The 20,013-nt window shown below is 39.8% G+C and overlaps 1 protein-coding gene across 7 annotated transcripts in view; it reads right to left on the reverse strand.

Annotated features, from left to right (window-relative positions):
- fgfr3 (fibroblast growth factor receptor 3) overlaps nucleotides 1–10,648 on the reverse strand; it is a 73,096-nt gene extending 62,448 nt beyond the window's left edge. For all 7 annotated transcript variants that reach the window (XM_041971640.1, XM_041971641.1, XM_041971638.1 and 4 more), the window contains exons 1-2: nucleotides 10,192–10,648; nucleotides 5,302–5,518 (exon numbers count right to left, since the gene is read on the reverse strand). In XM_041971640.1, the coding sequence (XP_041827574.1) occupies nucleotides 5,302–5,440 (139 nt within the window). In that variant the 5' untranslated portion in view covers nucleotides 5,441–5,518; nucleotides 10,192–10,648. The remainder of the gene's footprint in view (nucleotides 1–5,301; nucleotides 5,519–10,191) is intronic.
- Nucleotides 10,649–20,013: the final 9,365 nt, after the last annotated feature.

Raw genomic sequence — 20,013 nt, forward strand, 5'->3', positions numbered from 1 at the left:
TCGTTGGGATAATATCTTCCATTTAACCAATATCTTCTAGACATTTGTGGTTATGTAGGGCCTTCACTGTTACATGAGCTAAGTAGAAGAGGAGTTGAAAGAACAAGAATCCAAGTTCTGATTTGAAGAAATCAGAGGGGCATTCGGACCAGAGAGAAGGAACCTGATAAGTAACTGGAACTAGAATAAGGTGCTAGAATGAACAAAGTCGATGCTCTAGTGAGACATGGGCTATCTAAGGTTATAAATAAACAAGTTTTTAAATGCGCGTGTTTGTGATGGCTTCTACACAAATCCTGTATTTGTTTGGAGCGTCATTTAAACACCCACAAAAGTTCCCTGTGCATGAGATGAAATACAGAAGGGACCACTAAGTTTGAGGATATACTTGCTTTTAATGCATGCACACAAGGTTTAGGGGGCCTTAGATAACATCTACAATATTGCTGTTTTTTACTTTTTTATTTTTTAATTTTTTTGCCATGATATGAAAATTAACCAGACGCTAACCTCCTCTATTGTGTTTATTGTTTTTTTTTGGCAACTCGATCCAGTCTGAGTTCTCTAATGTGCCCCCTAGTGGAATTCTCCAGTAACAAACAAGTACCAGAGGGAGAATGTTAACAAGAAAAGCTGGTTGCCTATGCAAATGTGAGGTTAAAAACACAAGTATATTCTTGGCCTAGGGGCAGTATAGAGGAAAATCTGACAATATTTAAGCCAAGCCAACTTTATTTATAAAGCACTTTGAAAACAGTCAGTACTGACCAAAGTACTGAACAGTAAGAATATATTTAACATCCTTGATTTGGGACTCTTAAAATACCATCTACAATACCACAGCCACTATGTTTTCTGCTTTGATCTTAACAAATGTCACATGTCATGTCACAAAAACTGTGGAAACCTTTGCTTATCAGTCGTTCTTTAACTTCCACCAAGGAGTAGGTTCTCTTCCAGCACAAGGTGAAACATCTGTAAACTACAGAGTGATTTGTCTAGATGACATTAAGAGTTAAACAAAATACAAATAAATAGCCCAACAATAAAGCCCAGGGTTTACTGAGCCAATGTACCATGAAGCAATTAAAACTGAGTATTGATTTATCTACCAGCCACAATATTTAGTTGACACTGAGGTCATCTCAGCATTCCTGTTCTATATTTAGTTGGTGAATAAAATCAAAGAAATAGACATGGACGGTATTGGTAGTCCTTTATGAATCTCCCCAATCCTTAAAGTCCTCAAATTGCCACTAGAATTGGTCCAAGAGAGTCACAGTACTTCCCTTCATGTTGAGACGGCTCTTACTTCAGAGTACAAGCTTTCTTTAGATGAAGGGAGCTTGTAGAAGACCATATAAAGTATTTATAAAAAAAAACTCAGATTAGTTCTTTGACACACAAAAAGAGTGGAACTTAAGTTAATGTCATTCTCAGTCATCCAGTTCATGGATAGAAGGAAACTTCAATCCAAAATACCTCTGAACCAAACACAAATGGACTGAGGAAGTCTTTTGTAGGAGAGCTGAATGTCTTCAAAAACCAAGAAAAGAAGTATGTTTGCCGTCTATGCAAAAGCTTAAAATTTCTGGATCCCTGAGGATCTGTGCTTCACCATCGACTTATGATTCCACAGCTAAAGTGCTGTTTTAGGGTTGGCCTGCATCTTTATGCAACATCTGACTGCAAGAGATCTAAACTTTAGGACAGCTAGAACGATGGGGTGAAAAGAAATTTTTTTTTCTACAAAGTTCTTTTTTTCCCCAACGTTACTGTTTCCAACAACCTTATTTTAATATGAAACTTCAAAGTGATTGTCAGAACACATTGATGAGAAGATGATTACAGACATCTTTCTCCAGGGATGACCTGAAGAACAGATGCTGAAGAGTTGGAGCAAAAATGCCTGCTCTTCTGACACACACACACACAAACACAACACCTTCCAGGCAACACTGCAACCATCAAAGATTGTAAAAACACAGGAGAGATTTTCAAAAGGCAAGAGGGGGCGCACGGTAGGAAGGAAAAATAAAATTTGACAGAGAATAAGAGATGAGAAGTGAGAGACAAAGAGAGGGATGGGAGTGAGTGTGTGTGTCCTTCAGTGTGTGAAATGACAAACACACATATGAACAAACTCTTTACGATAAATTGCCAAATCTGAATGCGTTGAATATTGCATGCCGACGGTTCATATAAAACCAATGGGCATGAATGGGAGGTGTGTGTTGGTGTGTGTGTGGTCAGTAAATACATGTGGGAGAAGAATTACACACACACACACACACACACACACATGAATAGCCTCTGTTCTCTGTCATTAGTCTCTCCCATCAGCCAACCCTGCTTCTTAAACATTTGGAAACACCACCAGCCTTTGGAGAAATAAACAACGCTGCACACTGGGACAACACTACGGTGCACTAAATGGAAACAAGGACTTGCATGTCACTCACACACACACACACACACACACACACACACACACACACACACACACACACACACACACACACACACACACACACACACACACACACAGTTCCTCCTTATTTTACACATGAATAAACACAGACCTGTGAAAAGGTCTCAGACTTATTGTACAGAACATTTTCTAGTCTTGTTACATGATTGTTTTTAAAGGGTAGTTCTGTGCTTCTTGCAGTTTTATTAAAAAAAACTGATTGACATGCTTGCAAGGCATTTTGGGGAATAAACCTTCTATCTAAGCATGCTTTCATGCTGCTTTCGAGCAACAATAGCCTGTTATTCTTGCCCAAAATGTACCTACAGGGTCATGTAATGGCTCAAAGAAGACAAATGAACAATTAGTGGTCCAACTTGCAGCACATCACTTTAAATTAACATTTACAGGTCTGCTGTAAACATTCAAGGACACTTGTGTCCTCAGCACCTGCTGATTATTGACCCTAACACACATAGACACATTAGTCCACACCCAACACACACACAGTAACACAGTGTCACACAGAAAACCCAAACCCAAGTGACAACTTAGCAGCTCCGTGCTGCAGCGGCTGAGGGGAAATTGTGCCATCTGCCAGTAAACGACAGTCATTTTACACCCACTGCTCATCCATCTGTGGATGTGGGGGAACGCCGCTGGAGGCCAGAGGGCCACGGGGGAGAAGCCAATCAGGCACAGAGACCGCTGCATGTGGGAGTCACTGTGTTCTTCATCTCCACATTCATACAGAAAGCTGCATGATTGCAACTGCTGCATGATACATACAAGCTAATACACATATATACATTATACACCTCTGTGTGACAGGAGTAAGACTGGAAAACTCCACAAAGCTTAATTCAATTATAACTTTTAACTTACTTTGAGTATGATCTTATTAAGTGTCTTATTCAGAGTAAGGTCTCAGTCCGGATCATATTGGAATATGTGCCTTTAAACACAGGCCTTAAGAAAAACAGCTGTTGCTGTCTGACAAGAGAAACAGAGACATATATGACAGAGCTTTATTGGGAACTTGGCGGGATTAATATGCACTTACACTTTACTAATTTTACAAAAAGATGCAAAACAATGGAACTTTATGAGGATGTGAGGACTTACTCTGTTCCCAACCTCATTAACAAGGTGTTTTACTCCAGTTTGGGTGCCTTGATTACATGTGATTTCTCCTGAATGAACACACCTACAATGAGTCCAGTTTTGTTCTGACTCAACACTACAATTATTTACTTTTTCTATTTTCATGTCAACATGCTCACTATCTTTAACACTTGCTTCATCCAACACTTTTGAAATGTTTTGCACACTGTGTGTTATGTTGGAGGCCACTGGGCCTTCAAGTGCATTTTTCTAACAGAAAGAAATCAATAATTGTTTCTTTCTTTATTCATTTATTTTCCCCAACAGGAAACAATTTGCAGAAAAAAACTCCAGCTATCCTCCCTAAAGTTTTGTTAACTAAACCAGCATATAAACCAGTGTGAGAGCCTGAAGATGCAGGTTTTCTGGGTGTGCTGTGGTGAAAAACTTCCCTCACCAGAGCCATCCATTTCACATCAAATGAATCATCTCACCTTAAAATCACAAACAACAGCAAATTGAAAGTGTATCCCTCTCAGAGCTGTGTGAACCTGCTGTGTTTGGCTGCAGGTAAATGGAAATCGTAGCCTGAACACCAACCACCCGGAGGGGTGTTTTTTTAAACACACACACTAAATTTGGTGGATGATGCCAAGCATGATAGGCTGAGATGACACCCAGCAGGGAAGCAAATCAGGCGGACGGGATCACAAAATGTCTTGGATATTGTCAGGGTTGTACATTACAGAGGGGCAGAAAGGGGATCAGAGAGGGGATTTTTTTGGCCGCGAGGAGGGGAATTAACAGACCGTCAGATCAGCCTGGGGCACGTCTCTGTGAAGTGATGGAATTCTTTACATTATGAGGCACATCCTTAAAAAGCTGCGCTCATCAGGTGTTTCATATTGTGGTGCTTAAAGGCTTAAGAACATGGAAGCACACAAGTCTCAAATCTGCATGAACAAGTCAAAAAAGCCTCCATGCACACAGTATCACAGCCTCAATAAGACAAAAAACACACACGCCAGCGTGTACAGTGTGTCAAAGACTCTTTTTAAATAACCCTCTTATGAAAAAAAAAAGGGGGCGAGGGATGGGGGAGAAAGAAAGAAAGCAACTTTTGGCTACCCCCTCAGAAAAAGATTACTCTGCTGTGTTTGTTTTGTTTCTCATTTTTGTGCAATATAGAGAGATTAAAGCAAACATAGTCGACGTTTACTTTGGATTGATCTTTGGGTTTGTCTCCGCCTCGAGAACAAAGAGAGAAAAATCGCGCTAAGCTCAGCGAAGCAAGAAGAGTCCAATTAAATCCTCTTTGAAAAAAAAAAGACCACATTTACATAAACAATAAATGTCTTATGAAAGCTTTCATTTGAAGTGACGAGCACACAAAATCGGAGGGTAGTTCCAAGCAGATGTCACATGTGCGGAAAATGACGCAACTGATGAAGAGCAGAAAATAAACTGAATGCTGTCATTTCAGGATCGCTTTCATCCTCAGTGTAAAGCCAGCTGCTGTGTGCTGTTGCTAGAAAAGAAGTCCTTCTTCATGTGTTAAATGCCTCCTTTTGCAGCAACATGAACAAACTCAAACTTTGCTTTTTGCTTGTATGTTTTACGTTTGTGCATCTTTTAATTAAATTGCATCACTTGTCTCCTGTTTTTCTGCTACTGACAAAGAAAAAAAGGATCAAAACAAGCCTTTAGGACTCATCGTCATGTCCTACCTGTGGGCTGAGCAGAGGGCAGCCTGGCCGGAGCGACACAGAGAGGCAGGAGGAGAGAAAGCCACCACACAGCCGTCATTCCTCTGGACGAAGAGTTGAGACGCAGAGCAGCCAGGCCCGACTCTAACTCACGCAACATCCTCCATCTGCATGCTGTCCGGCAGAACGGCGGCCACAGATGCCGCAAGAAACCGTCCCAAAACTCCCCACCGCTGACCTGAAAACAACAAACATGGAGACAAAAAAATCAATTCAGGCTGGAGAAGAGAGGGGAAAGCCTGGCTGATCACTGTGAGACAATAAAAATCAACATCAGCCTGATAATAAAGCACAAAATAAGCCTGAGTATGAAGAAATGCCTTGGGGTCTGCACACAATGTGACATTCCATACAGATTTCAAGGATTAGAGTGGAAATCCCTCTCCATAGTTTTTCTCAGAAACTCTCCGAGCACCTGATTGTTAAAGATGGGCAGACAGAGATCTGAGGAAGACCTGTGTCCCAAGTTCATTAAGCTATCAGTCATCTTACTCGTTCCTTCATAGGTTCTTTTTTGCTCCACAGTGTCTTCTGCGAGATTTAGCAAGTGACAAAATTTACCAATCTTCTAGAACAGAAATGCCGAAGTGTGAGCTGCCCAACAAATCCAGCAGCTCGCGGGATGGAGAGTAGGGGAGACGCTGGAATACACAAAGCCTCACGGAGAAAGCTCAGAAAGACGTGCACAAACACACACTTTTATTACCACTGTCAGCTTAAACTGTTAGCAGGAGTACCCATCCTGACAATGACAAAAACACACAGAACAGGTTTTCCTCACACACACACACAGTCCAGAGGAAGGCTGAGTTGGCTTTACTGTAAACGCTGCTGTTTTTCTTCCCTTTGGGGGTCTTGCGACCTCTTCCTCCCTCAGCACAAACTGTACAGCTTTTATTTGCACCTTATCAGTTTTCAGAAAAAAAACCCACAAAGTAAAGACACTTCACACACACTTCACACACACGCTGTCCTAATCTAAACACTCCACCTTTCATGCTTCAACACACTGCAGCCTTTAATGTTCTCTATATGTAGCTGCTCTTCTCTCGCAGCCCGTCCCCACCTTCCAGCATGCTGCTGTGGTTTGTTTACACAGCTCGATAAGGCCTTCGCTCTCAGGGCGCTGATTACAGGCCTCTCTGAATCACAACTGTTGTTTTTTTCTGCCAGGCACAGAAACATAAACACACATAAAGACAACAGAAAAGAAAAATCACAGCTTTTTTGACGCGTCCTGCAGCAGAGCCTTAAAAGGTTGGTCCCTGTCAAAGTTCATGTCTGCTTAACGAAGTAGCAGGACAGCCTCACACCATGTGTGGAGAAAATAATAAGGAATAAAAAACTGTTTGGATCGACTAATCTGGTGTCGGTGGTAGTTTAGACAGTGAATCCTTGAAGCTGAGGGACAGCCAAGGGCTGACAAATGACGGATGGCAATAAACTGAGATAAATGGTTGTGGTGTGGGAGCAGGAGGGCATTCAGGTACGTTTTCCAGCTAAACTGGAGCTGTATTGCCTGCTCTTATTAAATATTGAGTGATAAAGTAGGTAAAATTCTTGGGTCAAAACCTTTTTATTATGCTTCCGAGAGCTGGGAAAGTGGTGTTGAGCAACAGTTTTCCAGCTTTCTGAAAGTCTTTCAGAGAATTTCTTTGAATACTTGCAGCTTTTTTACTCCAGTTTTTCTATCTGAACATTTCTAGAGCAACATCGACTTTAAAAGATATCTTGATATTATCATTCTTGTGAATTCTTTTCATCACAATAACCATGTAGTAAAAATGTGAAGTTATAACAGCACCAGGACCAGTTTTAAATCGTGTCTTTAGGATATTTAACAGCAGCCTGTTGGAAAGATGCATGATTTCTTCCCATTTCCATCGTTCCATTTAGCAAATAAATCGAAAGAGGACACAGTTCTCATAAAATGGTAAAAGAAGCATTTTATGCAGTGGGTCCTTAAAAAGTTCAAGGAAATTTGACGAGGGGAATACAAGAGAAGCAGCAAGCCTAAAAAAAAGCCAACAAAGACCTGACACAACCTGGGAGATGCATCTGGACCCTCAGATCATCCATCTACTGAATCCTCGTCAGAAATGGTCTCCATGGAAGGATGGCTGTCAAGAAGCCATTCTTAAGGTGGGGAACAGGGAGAAAAAAGCTGAGGTATGCCACATGACACAAGAACTGGGCTGATAATCAGCTCTGATGGAGGAGTGAATCCTCCCCAGAGCCAAGACCTCCACAATTTAGAAGCATAGTGGGATCATCTGGACAGAGAACAGAACAAAGGGCAGAACTTTGGAAAGTCCTTCAAGAAGCCTGGGGAACTATTCCTGAAGACTACTTCAAGAAATTACAATAGAGAGTTTAGACTTCAGTTCTTACACAAATATTGATTTTCATGCTTTGTAACGTTATAAAAAAAAACTTATTTTGCCTCATACATTGCATTTCCATTAAAGTTATGATGTTTCAATAAATCACTGCAACCATTTCCTGTTCTTCTGGCAATAAATGAAGAAACAAGACTTACTGTTTACCATGAACCAAACTCAAAGAGCAGAGAACAAGATCTCAAAGAGGAGTTCAAAGGCTCATAAGTGTTCTTATATGAATATTTTCTTAAAGCATGAAAGAGAAACACAACCACGTCAGTGAATAATACATGAGCATTAATCATGCAGAACTATTTTCACATTGTAAAAGCTCAGAGGCAGAAAAGACCTTCAAGCAGGGTTCAAATCCCTGTCATCCTTCTCCCCCTCACCGAGGATCAATGTAATGCGGTCACATGCTAGTCACACCTCTGCAGAGTGTCAGTAAGCTTTAATGATTAAGCTGGAGAATCAACAGCCGGAGCTGGATCTGCTTTGTCATTTTGGAAATAGCAGACTGAAACTTTTTTTTTTTTTTTTTTTTTTTTTGGAGAGAGGAAGAGTGCAAACGGCAGCCGAACGGTTAGTGAAAGACAATGACCAAAAATGTCTTTTTTTCCACATTTCTTTTTTATCTATGTCTCCCATCTCCCTCTGTTGTCCCCTCGCTGCCTCTCCCTGCCTTTATCAGCCTCTCTCTTCAGAACAGTCAGTCAAATGCTGCCTCAGGTGAGAAGAGATATTGATCAGATGAGAGAGCTTTGTACTTTGAGCTGTCAGAGGAGCAGTGCGACTCCCACAGAGGAGCACCAAACTCCGCTCACCTCACAGTTTTTTTAATACGTCCAAAACGCACATTTTATCCTTAACTTACAGAAGCAAAGCGACGTGCTGCAGGCTGGACCACAGTCCAAAACAACAGGTATTTAGTAGATTCAGTTTATTGTGAATATTGAAGACACAAAAATTAGAAATCTTGAAATGGGCCCATTTTTTTTTTTATTTTAACCTTTGTAAAAAAACACAAGGAAAAGAAAAATTCAATTCTGGGCCACCGAAGTTCTAGTATGAGCTTCTGAATTAAATTAAGGCGGAAAGTTCCTAATTGAGAATTAAAGCAACTAAAAACTTATTTTTGCAACACATAATTTTTCTCATATCAAAGAAATCAAAGCCAGTTAAGACATTGCCCTCTTTATAAACCACAAGCAGAAACAGATCAAGAAGCAGGCGATGCTCTCGAGCCTGTTTCGGTAATGAAAAGAAACAATCAGAGTCTCATTTGGAGTCTCATGCGGCTGATTGAATTTTGCAAACTGGCAGGCATCATTTCTCGGGTCAATAAATACAATTAGTTTACTGCATAACCCCAAACTCTGATTATCGCCACGCTCGTTTTAGAGCTGCGAAATTTAATAGTTTAATTAAATTCCCTTTGATCCCCAAATCTCATTTCAGCTCCCACATCTCGTAGGATGCTATAATCCTATATTTAATTTATTTGTTTATTTCACCCCTCCGTGTATGTGACTTGACATATTGGGATTGTAAGAGCTGAGCTGAGCGGCCAAAAAAAAAAGAAAAAAAAAAAAAAGAAATCACCATCTGAATCCCATTGAAGCGCATGTGTGTTTGAAGAAGGGATGACTGATCTGCTGCTGAAGGCAGAGAACCGCACGGTTCGTTCATTCAAAGGGAGGAGGGGGAAGCTGCTTTCTGGAGAAACTTCAGAGACGATCAGAAGCATTAGCGAGTGAGGGGCTGATGTGCAAGTTCAGATCTCAGCTCCGGATCCGGGAAGACGTCACCGTTTCAGTGAGGAGAAACGCGGGTCCGTGCTGGTGTTTAAAAGATGGCAAAACCGTAATTTTGACAATAAATTTTTATACTGAACCCTTATTTATCATAAACGGAAACCGAAAACTCTGCTCAAGTGGCCAAAAAGTGCGTAATTCCATACACCTGCCTATTTTTATCACGAGTTTCTCTTCATTCCATGATTTTTCCCAAGATTTGATCTTAAATGGGAATAAAAAGATGATCTCAATCAACTGTCAGTTCCTGTAAAAACTAACAAACAAACAACGGTTTTATGACCCAAATATTCAGTAAACTTGGTTATTTCACAACGTGCGTATACCGAGACAAACTTGCGCCACACACATAGGAATTATACGTTTTAATTAAAACAGAACTCTTACTCCAAACAATTGAGATATTAGAAGCAGTACGACGCCGGACAGGGACGCGCCAACACACGCACGGACCAGTAGCCGGCCAGCCTGCGCCACCTGTGCGGAGACGCTGCCGCGGCGCTGATCCTGGACCCGCAGCTCCAACTTTCACGCTGAAAGCGCAGCAAGAACCCTACACACTCAAATCTACGAGGAAGTGAAACTGCCTCTTATTCCTCAGAAGCTGTTTCCAGTAGGCTAATAATGATGATAATAACAACAATAATAATAATTACCCCAAAGATTCCGTTTTGACAGTAAAGCAGCTTTCAGATTCCAGATGTCACCAAGCTTTAATCACGGGGAAAACCAGGATTTATTCTTCTGTAAACTTCACAAAAATCCACACTTTAAATCCTGACATCCGAACGCTCGAAATCAGTTTGGTGGGGGGAAAAAAAGTCAGAAATCCTCCTCACGACCTCACGGAGAGAACCTCTGACCGGCTCCGCTGCTGCTGTGAAATCCCAACTTCTCCACTAAATCCTGGTCTGGACCGCGCGCTGCTGTCCACACGATCCAAAGTGTCCAAACCGTCCAAACGCGCTCATCGTGTCCTGCGCGCAGCGGCGTGGATGACGGGACGTGCTGAACGTGGCTTCCTCCCAGCTTTGTGTCTTTCCAGTGCGTGATGCCAGTTATGAGTTTCGTCGTCACGGATCACCCAACTCGGTCTGGTGGCTCTTCTCCTTCTGCTGCCCGTGAAGTACGATTTGCCAGGTGCTGACGTAAAGGTAGCTGCGTTTAGAAGCGGCACGTTTTCCGCTGCCTGACCTTCAAAATAAATGTTAAAGCGGTGATGCAGTGCTTTCTGAACAGTGTCTCTCTCTCTGATGCCAAAAAACAAAATTCTCTACACCTAACAGGACAGACAACTTAAATGCTCAAAGTTCTCAGTCTGCCGGACAGTATTTCCGGTTTGCAATAAACGTAGGTCCTATCTTTTATCATGCAGTCACGTGATATTAGTTTATCTGTAGCTCTCAAAGGAATGAGGGATAAAATAAGTTTACATTGGGATAAGTGAGCAGATAGCCTTTGGGTTATATAGACGTCAGGTGCGTCAGATAGCTTACAGTGACGTCACCTGAAACGCCAGAGTATGCTTTTATTTTGAAGGCGGAGCCGTCACCTTTTTGTCCGCGTGTATTCTGATTCACTTGACGCTTTCTTCCTTTCTGTCATGATGCTCCCCTATTCTTCGGGCTGCGGGACATGCTCCAGAATCGGAGGCAGGACTATCACATTTCGTTGCCGCCCCTTCTGTATCCCCCTCCCGGGTCCGCTGAAGGCAGTTAAGTGACGGAGCGACTTAAATGATGGGCCAAGCACCTCCCACCTCCCCTTGTCTTTCATTCAAAAAAAAAAAAAAAAAAAATCTTACTGCTCGGAACCCATGAGCTGCTGTGCGAGCCCAAAGCTGAATCTGAATGACTCCTGGGGTTTAGGATCCACAAGTGAGCCGGGAGAGGGCTCTGGAGGCTTCAATACGAAAAATACCTCCAGATTACTGTTGGTCACAGACAGGTACACAACCTATTACAATCCTAATTTTATTTATTTATTTTATTGTAATGTGGTGTAAAATGTAAACAAACAAAAAAAACCAAACCAAACAAACAAACAAAAACAAAAAAAACCAAACAAACAAAAAAACAACAAAAACAAACAAAAAAACAGAATGCAATACCTTACAAATGTCAGTCATTTTACTCTCAGTAGAACATAAATATGTCATATGTATCAGCAACATATTAGATGCTGAAACTGAGACATTTTTCCATATCATGAAAAACATTAGTTCATTTTGAATTTCTAAAAAGTTGGAAAAGGCTGATGTTTACCTTTTGTGTAGCATCCCTCCTTATCTTAACAACTGTAAACATCTGTGGGAAGACCAGTTGCTTTTGTTGAGGAATGTTGTCCCTTTCTGTCCTAATGCAGGATTCTGCAGGATAATGCAACCCCATACCATGAGATGCTTTTTAATTGTCCGCTGATAACAAGCTGGATGCTCCCTTTTCTCTTTAGTCTTCCGGACATGGTGTCCATGGTTTCCAAAAAGAACTTTGAAGTTTGATTCATCTGAGCACAGAACAGTTTTCCTTTTTGACTCGGACCATTTTAAATGAACTTTGGTCCAGAGAAGACGGCAGTGTTTCTGGATCGTGTTCACATATCTCTTCTTCTTTGCATCATAGTGCTTTAACCTGCATTTGTGGATTTCAGAGTGAACCGTATTTAAAGACAGTGATTTCTGGAAGTGTTCCTGAGCTCATGCAATGATTTCCAGTCCAGAATTATGTCTGGTTTTTAACATAGTGCTGCCTGAGGACCCCAAGATTCCTCCTGATTCTCTGAATCCTTTGTTGTATAATATCCTGTAGATGGTGGGATCTTCAAAGTCTTCACAACTTTTTGAGGAGCATTTTTTAAAAATAGTTTAATAAATTTTAGACACAGTTTTTTTCAGATTGGTGAACCTCTGTCCATATTCACACCTGAGAGACTCTGCCTCTCTGAAATGCTCCCTATGTTACTCCCTGTTGCCAATTAATTAGTTGTCAAATTCTCCTCCAGATGTTTTTGATTTATCCTAAATAGTTTTCCAGCTTTTTGTTGCCCCTGTTCAAACTTTTTAGACATTTTGCTGCTGTCAGATTCAAAGTCAGCTCATATTTTCCATGAACATAAAATGTCTTAGTTTCAAAATCTGATATGTTGTTCATGTTTGATTTAAAAATAAAATATGGGTTAATGAGATTTACAAATCATTGCATTCGGTTTTTATTTAAATTTCACAGTCTTCTGTAAAGTTTTTATTTACATCACAGAACGTGTCTGGAATTGTGGTTTTATTATTGTTTTTATTCATTGCTGTCCTCTCAACTGTTTCACTCCTCATATTTTCTTACACTCAGTTTAACTATTTAATTTCAGAGTTGCCTTTCAGTCATTAGAAGACTGACAGCAGCCAGCTTGCACCAGTGTTTGACCATTCAAACCCTAAAGTGTGCTGAGTGAGGAATAAATTACCATTAACACCCATTTAATCTGCCATGTACTGCAGCCTTTGGGCTAATTACTGCTGTCAGGACAGGGGTGATAGCACCCGACCCACCCAGCTTTAAACAACACGCTAATTACTGTCATCTCATAAACTGTGTTTTGAGAAGGCAACTTTATGACACCATAAAGCTGAGCAGCCCTCTGCAAAGTGACTGTGAGGAGGCTCAAGGAGTGTGCCGCTGTCATCCATGTTGGTCCAGAAGAGGTGGGCTGATCATCATGATTTGTTACCTGAGACAACACAAATAATAATGACATAAAGAGACAAGATGAGCAGTGTACCAGAATAAGCAGATAGATACATAAATTGATTTTAAAATGAATTACTTTTTTGTAATATTGCAGTGTCAGATGTCAGCAGTTTAACTGAAGAGATTTCTTTCTGTTTTTAAAAAGAAAAGGCACGCTAAATGCGAGTTAAATCAAACAGTCGCCACGTTTACATGAAAATATAAATTCCCCTTTAATTCAGAAATAAAACTAAATCCTCTTTAAAATGACCTTGTAAACACCTAATTCCAAATAAAAATGGCCATTCTGAAATAAACTTAAATCTGAAGTAAGAGGCTGGTTTATTCTGATTTTAAATTCAAACTGAATAATTTCTCGATCATGTACACGTTCATTCTAATTTATATTAATTCAGGTCATTCAGCTGCTGCTTCAAAACTAATCAAAATCAGTATGTGGTCTTCCATGCTGTAGACAAAACGAAGAGAAGCAGGAACTGGACTTTGTTTTCTTCTAGTAGACGCAAATAAGTCACGTCTATCCAATAAGATACCTCCCCCGCAATGGATGCACCATGCTAATTTAGCTAGTGGTTTCATTAGTCGATGATTTGGTACTCCGGAATTCCTTCCAAATCTGGTCACTTTTGGTTTTCAAAACAAACCCTCAAGCTATCAAACTAGTACAAAACCCAGCGGGTGGTTTCATGGTGAATGCATCTTTCTTAAAAGTATGATAAGCCAGATTTTCCACTAGTCATAGATTTCAGGGGAAGACCAGATAAAAATTTATAAATTCAACTGAATGCATTTAATCAGACATGTTTCTTTAAATTGTTTTCATTATTGGTTTTCCCATTAAAATGTGAAACAACATTCCCGCAACGCTCTCTTTCCCAACAGTGAACACGCAATTTTTGGTCTGAACATGTTTGCAATGATCTTCTCTAAACTTTAGTTTAATAAACTTTTACATTACTTTGTTAAGAGTTTTGGTTGTCCAACATTTGTGGAATATATATATATATATATATATATATATATATATATATATATATATATATAATTTATTTAAAACATAATTCTGAATCTGAGCCACTTTTTTTAGCTTAGGTATTTGTGCTTACGCACGGACTCTGGACTACATGAGTACTAACTATCTGGGTGTCAGAACTTTCTCCCCTACCTCCTTTCTTATCTTGTAACCAGTCTTGTAACCACCGCCAAATCTGTGTTTTTTTACTACATGTTAATTAAGGCCCACTTATGCTCTACAGACAGATAGGGAGCATTTCGTCCATCTTTTGATCATTTACGTGTGTAATTTGGTCTGTTTTTGGGGTCCTTGCAGAGCCGTACCCTCATGGAACAAAAGTCGCAGTACCACCAGAAACCGTGGGGCAATGTAGAAATGTATAGCTGGCGTTGCGAAAGGAAGAAAGAAGAAGCTGGGAAGTTTTTAATACTGGGCAGACCACCTCCGTCACTGCAATGCTTCTTCTTAAGTCTTGTTCTGAGAATGTACATCATCATCATCTCCTCCATTGTCACCATCTTTACTACTGATTAAAATTGACGTTGAAACTCGAAGGTGAACTCTAAATTCTGCACTGCCTACTGGTGGATATATTACCTAATAACCATATCAACATAATGGATGCATGGAAGTATGAGAGCAGTGAGGTTTGAAGCAGACACACCTAAATGGACCTTTATATTTAAATTTCACTCAGTCACCGGCATTTTGTTCAGGTAGTAAGAAAGCACAAAGCCAATGGATGTGTGATACATGGAATATGACACTTTTATAACACTGTTATTTTTTAGTGAGGGACAGTTTTTTTTACAGTAGGGTCTAGGGTTGGGGGCTGGGACTCTGTTCATTTAGCTTGTGTGTGTGAGAGAGTATGATTAGTTGTTTGCTTGTTTTAATTTGTTTTGTGATAAACTTTGGATGTGTGTCTGCTTATGTTTTTGTGAGGTAAAGACTGTAGTTTCATCATGTAAAGCACTTTGTGCTGCTCTTATGGAAAGTGCTTTATAAATAAAGTTTGATTTAATTTGATTTGAAACAATGTCCATTTTAAATGTAATGGTGGCTCTACAAATAACTGAAATAACTTGCTTAATTTATCACCTGCCAAATGGCCAGTTTAATATATACCCACCAAAATTAATTCTTATCCTACAGTATGTTTTGGACCCCGACATAAGATGCTGAGAGCATTTTGTCAGGTCACATTGATCTTCAACCATTAGCCAAGACAATCTTGTGAGTTTATCTTTAAATTAAAGTGGATGTTTCTGAGAAATCATGTTAATAATAATAGGCTTTACAAACTTATAAATGGACAGTTTACTCCCTTTCCTGCTCCAATAAGTAGCAGGAATGCAGGAGGTCCAAAGACTGTGTTAAGGTCTTTAAATTCTGTCACTACTTTCCTGTAAAAATATGCACACAGACAGAAATGTAAAAGAATCAGTATCATTTTATTTTACTTTTGTGCAATTGGGTCCTTTTGAGTCATTTATACACTGTAAGAGATCCTTCACAACATCGTGGGAAAGTCTCACAGTCGGAAAAACACCCTACAAAGCAAAGAGTCCTCATTAAAGTAAGGGAGGAAGAGGAGAACAGAGTGATGATGAAGGTCGAGCTGAGTGACTCTGGACTACAGTTCTGTGTGAGAGACGTTAGTGGGAGGGAAGGAGGCTCGGGAACAAAAGCCAGTCGGTCAGGAGGAGAGGTCATACAGATGGTGAGAATGCTCACTTAGACATCTCAAGTACTGATGGGCAAACTGACCAAATGACCCCTTCAGACACACACACATTCACACACACACACACATACATTCACACACACAAAAACCACAATTCTCAGCCCACCACAACTGCTCATGTTAATAGGAAAAACAAAACTCCCCCCAACAGCCCTACAACACCCTAACATCTAATGAACTCTCACAACACACACACAAACACACGCATTCACACACCCACCCCCTCCCCTTACATTCCTCTTCCCCAGCCCCCCAGGGAGGAGATCAGCAGGAGATGAAAGGTGAAGCCTTTTCATTTAAAATGGAGTTAAAAATTAAACAACAACAAGAAAACCTCAGAGTTTAGATTGATTAGCTCAGACTGAAATGTCCAGAAAAATCTGAGAACCTCAGTAAATCCCCCTTTGCCAGCAGAACGCTTGGGCGGTGTTATCATGCCGCATATTTTCACAGATAACCCCGAAGGAGCTGGTAGCGTAGACGGTTTTCTCTTCAGGCTTGCTGTACACTGCTTGTATTAGCAACTGCCAACTGGCTTGAAGTGAGTTGGACAAAAGCAAAAGAGCTAATCATTAACAGGAGACAAAGATAAAGCACAAAGGGGGTGGGGGTGGTGGGGGCACTGATCACTGAAGCTGCTTCAGACTGGACTAGAAGCTGCTCTTTGACCCTGATAAACACACCAAAAAGGAGCTGTTGCTATCACACAAACATACTGTATAATGGTGGTTCCCATTGAAGCTCCTTTAGAGACACAAGAATACATGAAAAAGTTTGTTTTGTTACATTGTTGTTTCTTCTTGCTGTGAGCTTATCTGGTCAAATTTAAATGATATGACAAAGTGGAGGCAAAATATGTTCTTGCAGAAAAAAACAGAGGCAGCCAACAAATACTACTGAACAAGCCATGTGACATTATTGGTCTGTGTTGAAAAGGGAAATGAAGAATTGTGTTGAAACAGACTACATCAGCCTGGAAAATATACAGCCATGTGAAAAGGAAAGAACATCTGCTTTCAGTTCAAAGGTTTGACCTGTAAAGACATACAAAAAAAAAAAAAAAAGGTTCTTACCAGTTCTTAAAAACAGGTAATTAAAAAAAAAACATTTTATTCTATTCCATCATTTATTTATTCCATGCCATTATTTATAAAATGTATCTATTTAAAACTAAACTTGTATAAATAACCTTAAAGTTATCTTTTTCTGAATGATAGTTGTTGGACTCTTTTAAATAATTGCCTTGACATTATTAAAGCTGTAAAAATTGGACTAACACATTTTGCATGTAAATGTTCAAATAGCCACAGTTCACATCATGATATCTCCACCACCGTGCTTGTTACTGCTGATATTCTGTGCCTGGTTTTCATCAAACATGGGGCAGTGCATTATAGTAAAACATCTCCACTTTGGTCTTGTCTATCTAAAGGACATTGGTCCAGAAGTTTTGTGGTTAAGCCATGTTGCCAGTTTGCAAATCATTTCAGAAATGACCTCATAACCCTTCCTAGATTGATGAGCAGCGAATATAGCCTCTTCAAGATACCTTCTGTCTTTCCTCATTTGCATTGTGTTATCAGACAACTAAATGCTATATTCAGCTCTGCCATCTCAGTTTGGGACATGCGCTTATTATTAGCTTTAGGGCATGTGAAACAAACCTTTGCACCATCAACCCACCAACTATTTTTCTCCTCTCTCCAAGTTTGCATGGATGCAAACCCTTTAAGATGAATTTCATTAAAAAATTATGGTAATAAACCTGCCTGAGCCATCTTTACTAATTGCTTTAGGTATGTAATGCTCAAAATAAGTGGGTTTTTATCTCAGTGTTTAAAATTATGATAATTTTACTGTTGTGACATTATTATTAACTTTCATCTTGACCGTTAGATAAAAAACATTAATTCTTAATATTCTTGTTCAAAAGAAAATGCAAAGAAACACGTCTCTCTTGCTTTTTTCTTAGTGTGAACTTTAAATGGTGAAATGTTGAGTGCAGCAGTCTACCAAGTCGGGTGTGAACAAGGCAAGTGGAAAAGAAGAGGGAATTAGAGGATGCACAGGAACATCGTTTTCGTCTGCTGTGTGGGAACATGTTGGATTTAGTGCTACATATGATGAGGGTGGTAAGTAAATTACTGTGAAATAGTTCACAACTACTGCTGCTCATGCTAGAAGCAACATGTCCAGTATGTTGCCTCATCTACGCTAGTCCCCCTGGGGTGTCAGTTGACAGTGCCAGGAGGAGAGTTGGTAACAACTTCTACTCCCCTGCAGCTTTTAAACAGCCTTTCAATGAGAGTCAGACTGGACAAAAGTTGTAATGAAAGCAGCGGGACATTTAATTTGAAAACGTATGCAGTCTTATGCTGTTGTGGAAGATGTGGAATGTCAGCACATGATTAAAGTACTAGAGCTGCTGTATAGTACCCCATCCTGTACATCCCGTCCCCCAACACTTCCCAGCTGCAAATCCAAACCTAGCTTTTATAGCTTGTACTGTCCATCTACAGTCATCTCACCACAGAGATAAGGAAACAGAAGAAAGAAATCCAGAGTCATTTCTTTGGTTGTATTTGCAAATACTGTACTTTATAGTCAAATGGAAAAAACAAACAAACAAACAAAAAAACAGATCTTTTCATCAGTTAGTGAACTGAGACTGTCACAAAGACTGTTGTTTCATTATTTCTGTTATTTTACATCTAAAAAACAAAAGAATTTTTACCAAAACAATGAAATTAATCAAACCAGGATTAACAGAATCCATGACTGAGATTCCAGATTTCCATCCCTTCTTTTAATTAAAATTACAATGAAGCACACAAAACATTTACATGAAAAACAGAAATAAAAGTAACTGGGGTAGACCTTATTATAATTAACATGACAGACCTCATGTCCTATTAATCTACATTGTAAACATCAGAGCCCTCTAAATATTTTATGTAGAATTTCTCTATGAACCTTGTTTGTTTCCCTCTAAACTGCAATATCTTATATTGTTCTCATGTATCCATTTTATCCAACCCGTCCTCGTAGCCATCACAGTCTTTATTAGTAATTTCAGGATCATTATCACTCCCAGCAGGACTCTGGATTATTTGCTGCTCAAAGACAGCTAGAGCATTTGATGGAGATTTAACTGCACTGGCAGCTCATGCTTTAAATATTTTAAAGATCCTGTCTAATATTTCTTCTCCAAGTAAGAAAATTCTGCAAGTGGTGGTTTAATATTTTTCTTGGCAGCTGACAGACAACATGTCATGCTTCAGTAATGACCAGACTCATCATTGCCTCTACTTTAGGCTATTTGGCCACCTGAGGCAACTATGGTGTAAGACTACAAATCCAACCGCACAAAGTGAAAGGTTTGTCAACCATAATGTCTGAATTCTCAACAGAAGCAACAAGAAGTACTGATCCAACACAGGAGGCCACATCTGCTCATGTTGTTGGAGGACTGAAGCCTTGATGTTCAGACAGAATGGAGTCTTAATTGAATCTTTTAAAGGAGTTGGCAGTGGGTAAATGTACTGGCCAGGGTTCCTCGGGGTGATTGAGGTGATGGACGATGGACTGGCAGCTGAGTATGGTTGGTGAGCTTACTGTAGACCAGCTTTGACCTCCACCTGATCTGATGCAATCTTTACAGTGTGCATAAAATGAAACCTGTAAATGTTTCGCAGATTAAGTGTCTTAATGATCTTTTTTCATTAGTGGATATTATCTCGTTTTTATTAAATTATTTCCAAGATTTCTTGATATAAAAAGTATTTGCTTGTTACAGGGCGATGTATATAAAGAAATGCAATGTAAGTAACTCCATGAGCTCATTTGCAAGTAAACAAGTTGTGCAACAAAATTTCAGAAACATGGAGCCAGTTGATGGGTGGTGTGTGCAGTCCCTCGTCAACAGCAATTGTCATAAAAAATGAAACAAGCACATTTGAAGCATGAGATGAGTTGA

Source organism: Melanotaenia boesemani, chromosome 20 (genome assembly GCF_017639745.1).
Source record: "Melanotaenia boesemani isolate fMelBoe1 chromosome 20, fMelBoe1.pri, whole genome shotgun sequence".
NCBI lineage: Eukaryota > Metazoa > Chordata > Actinopteri > Atheriniformes > Melanotaeniidae > Melanotaenia > Melanotaenia boesemani.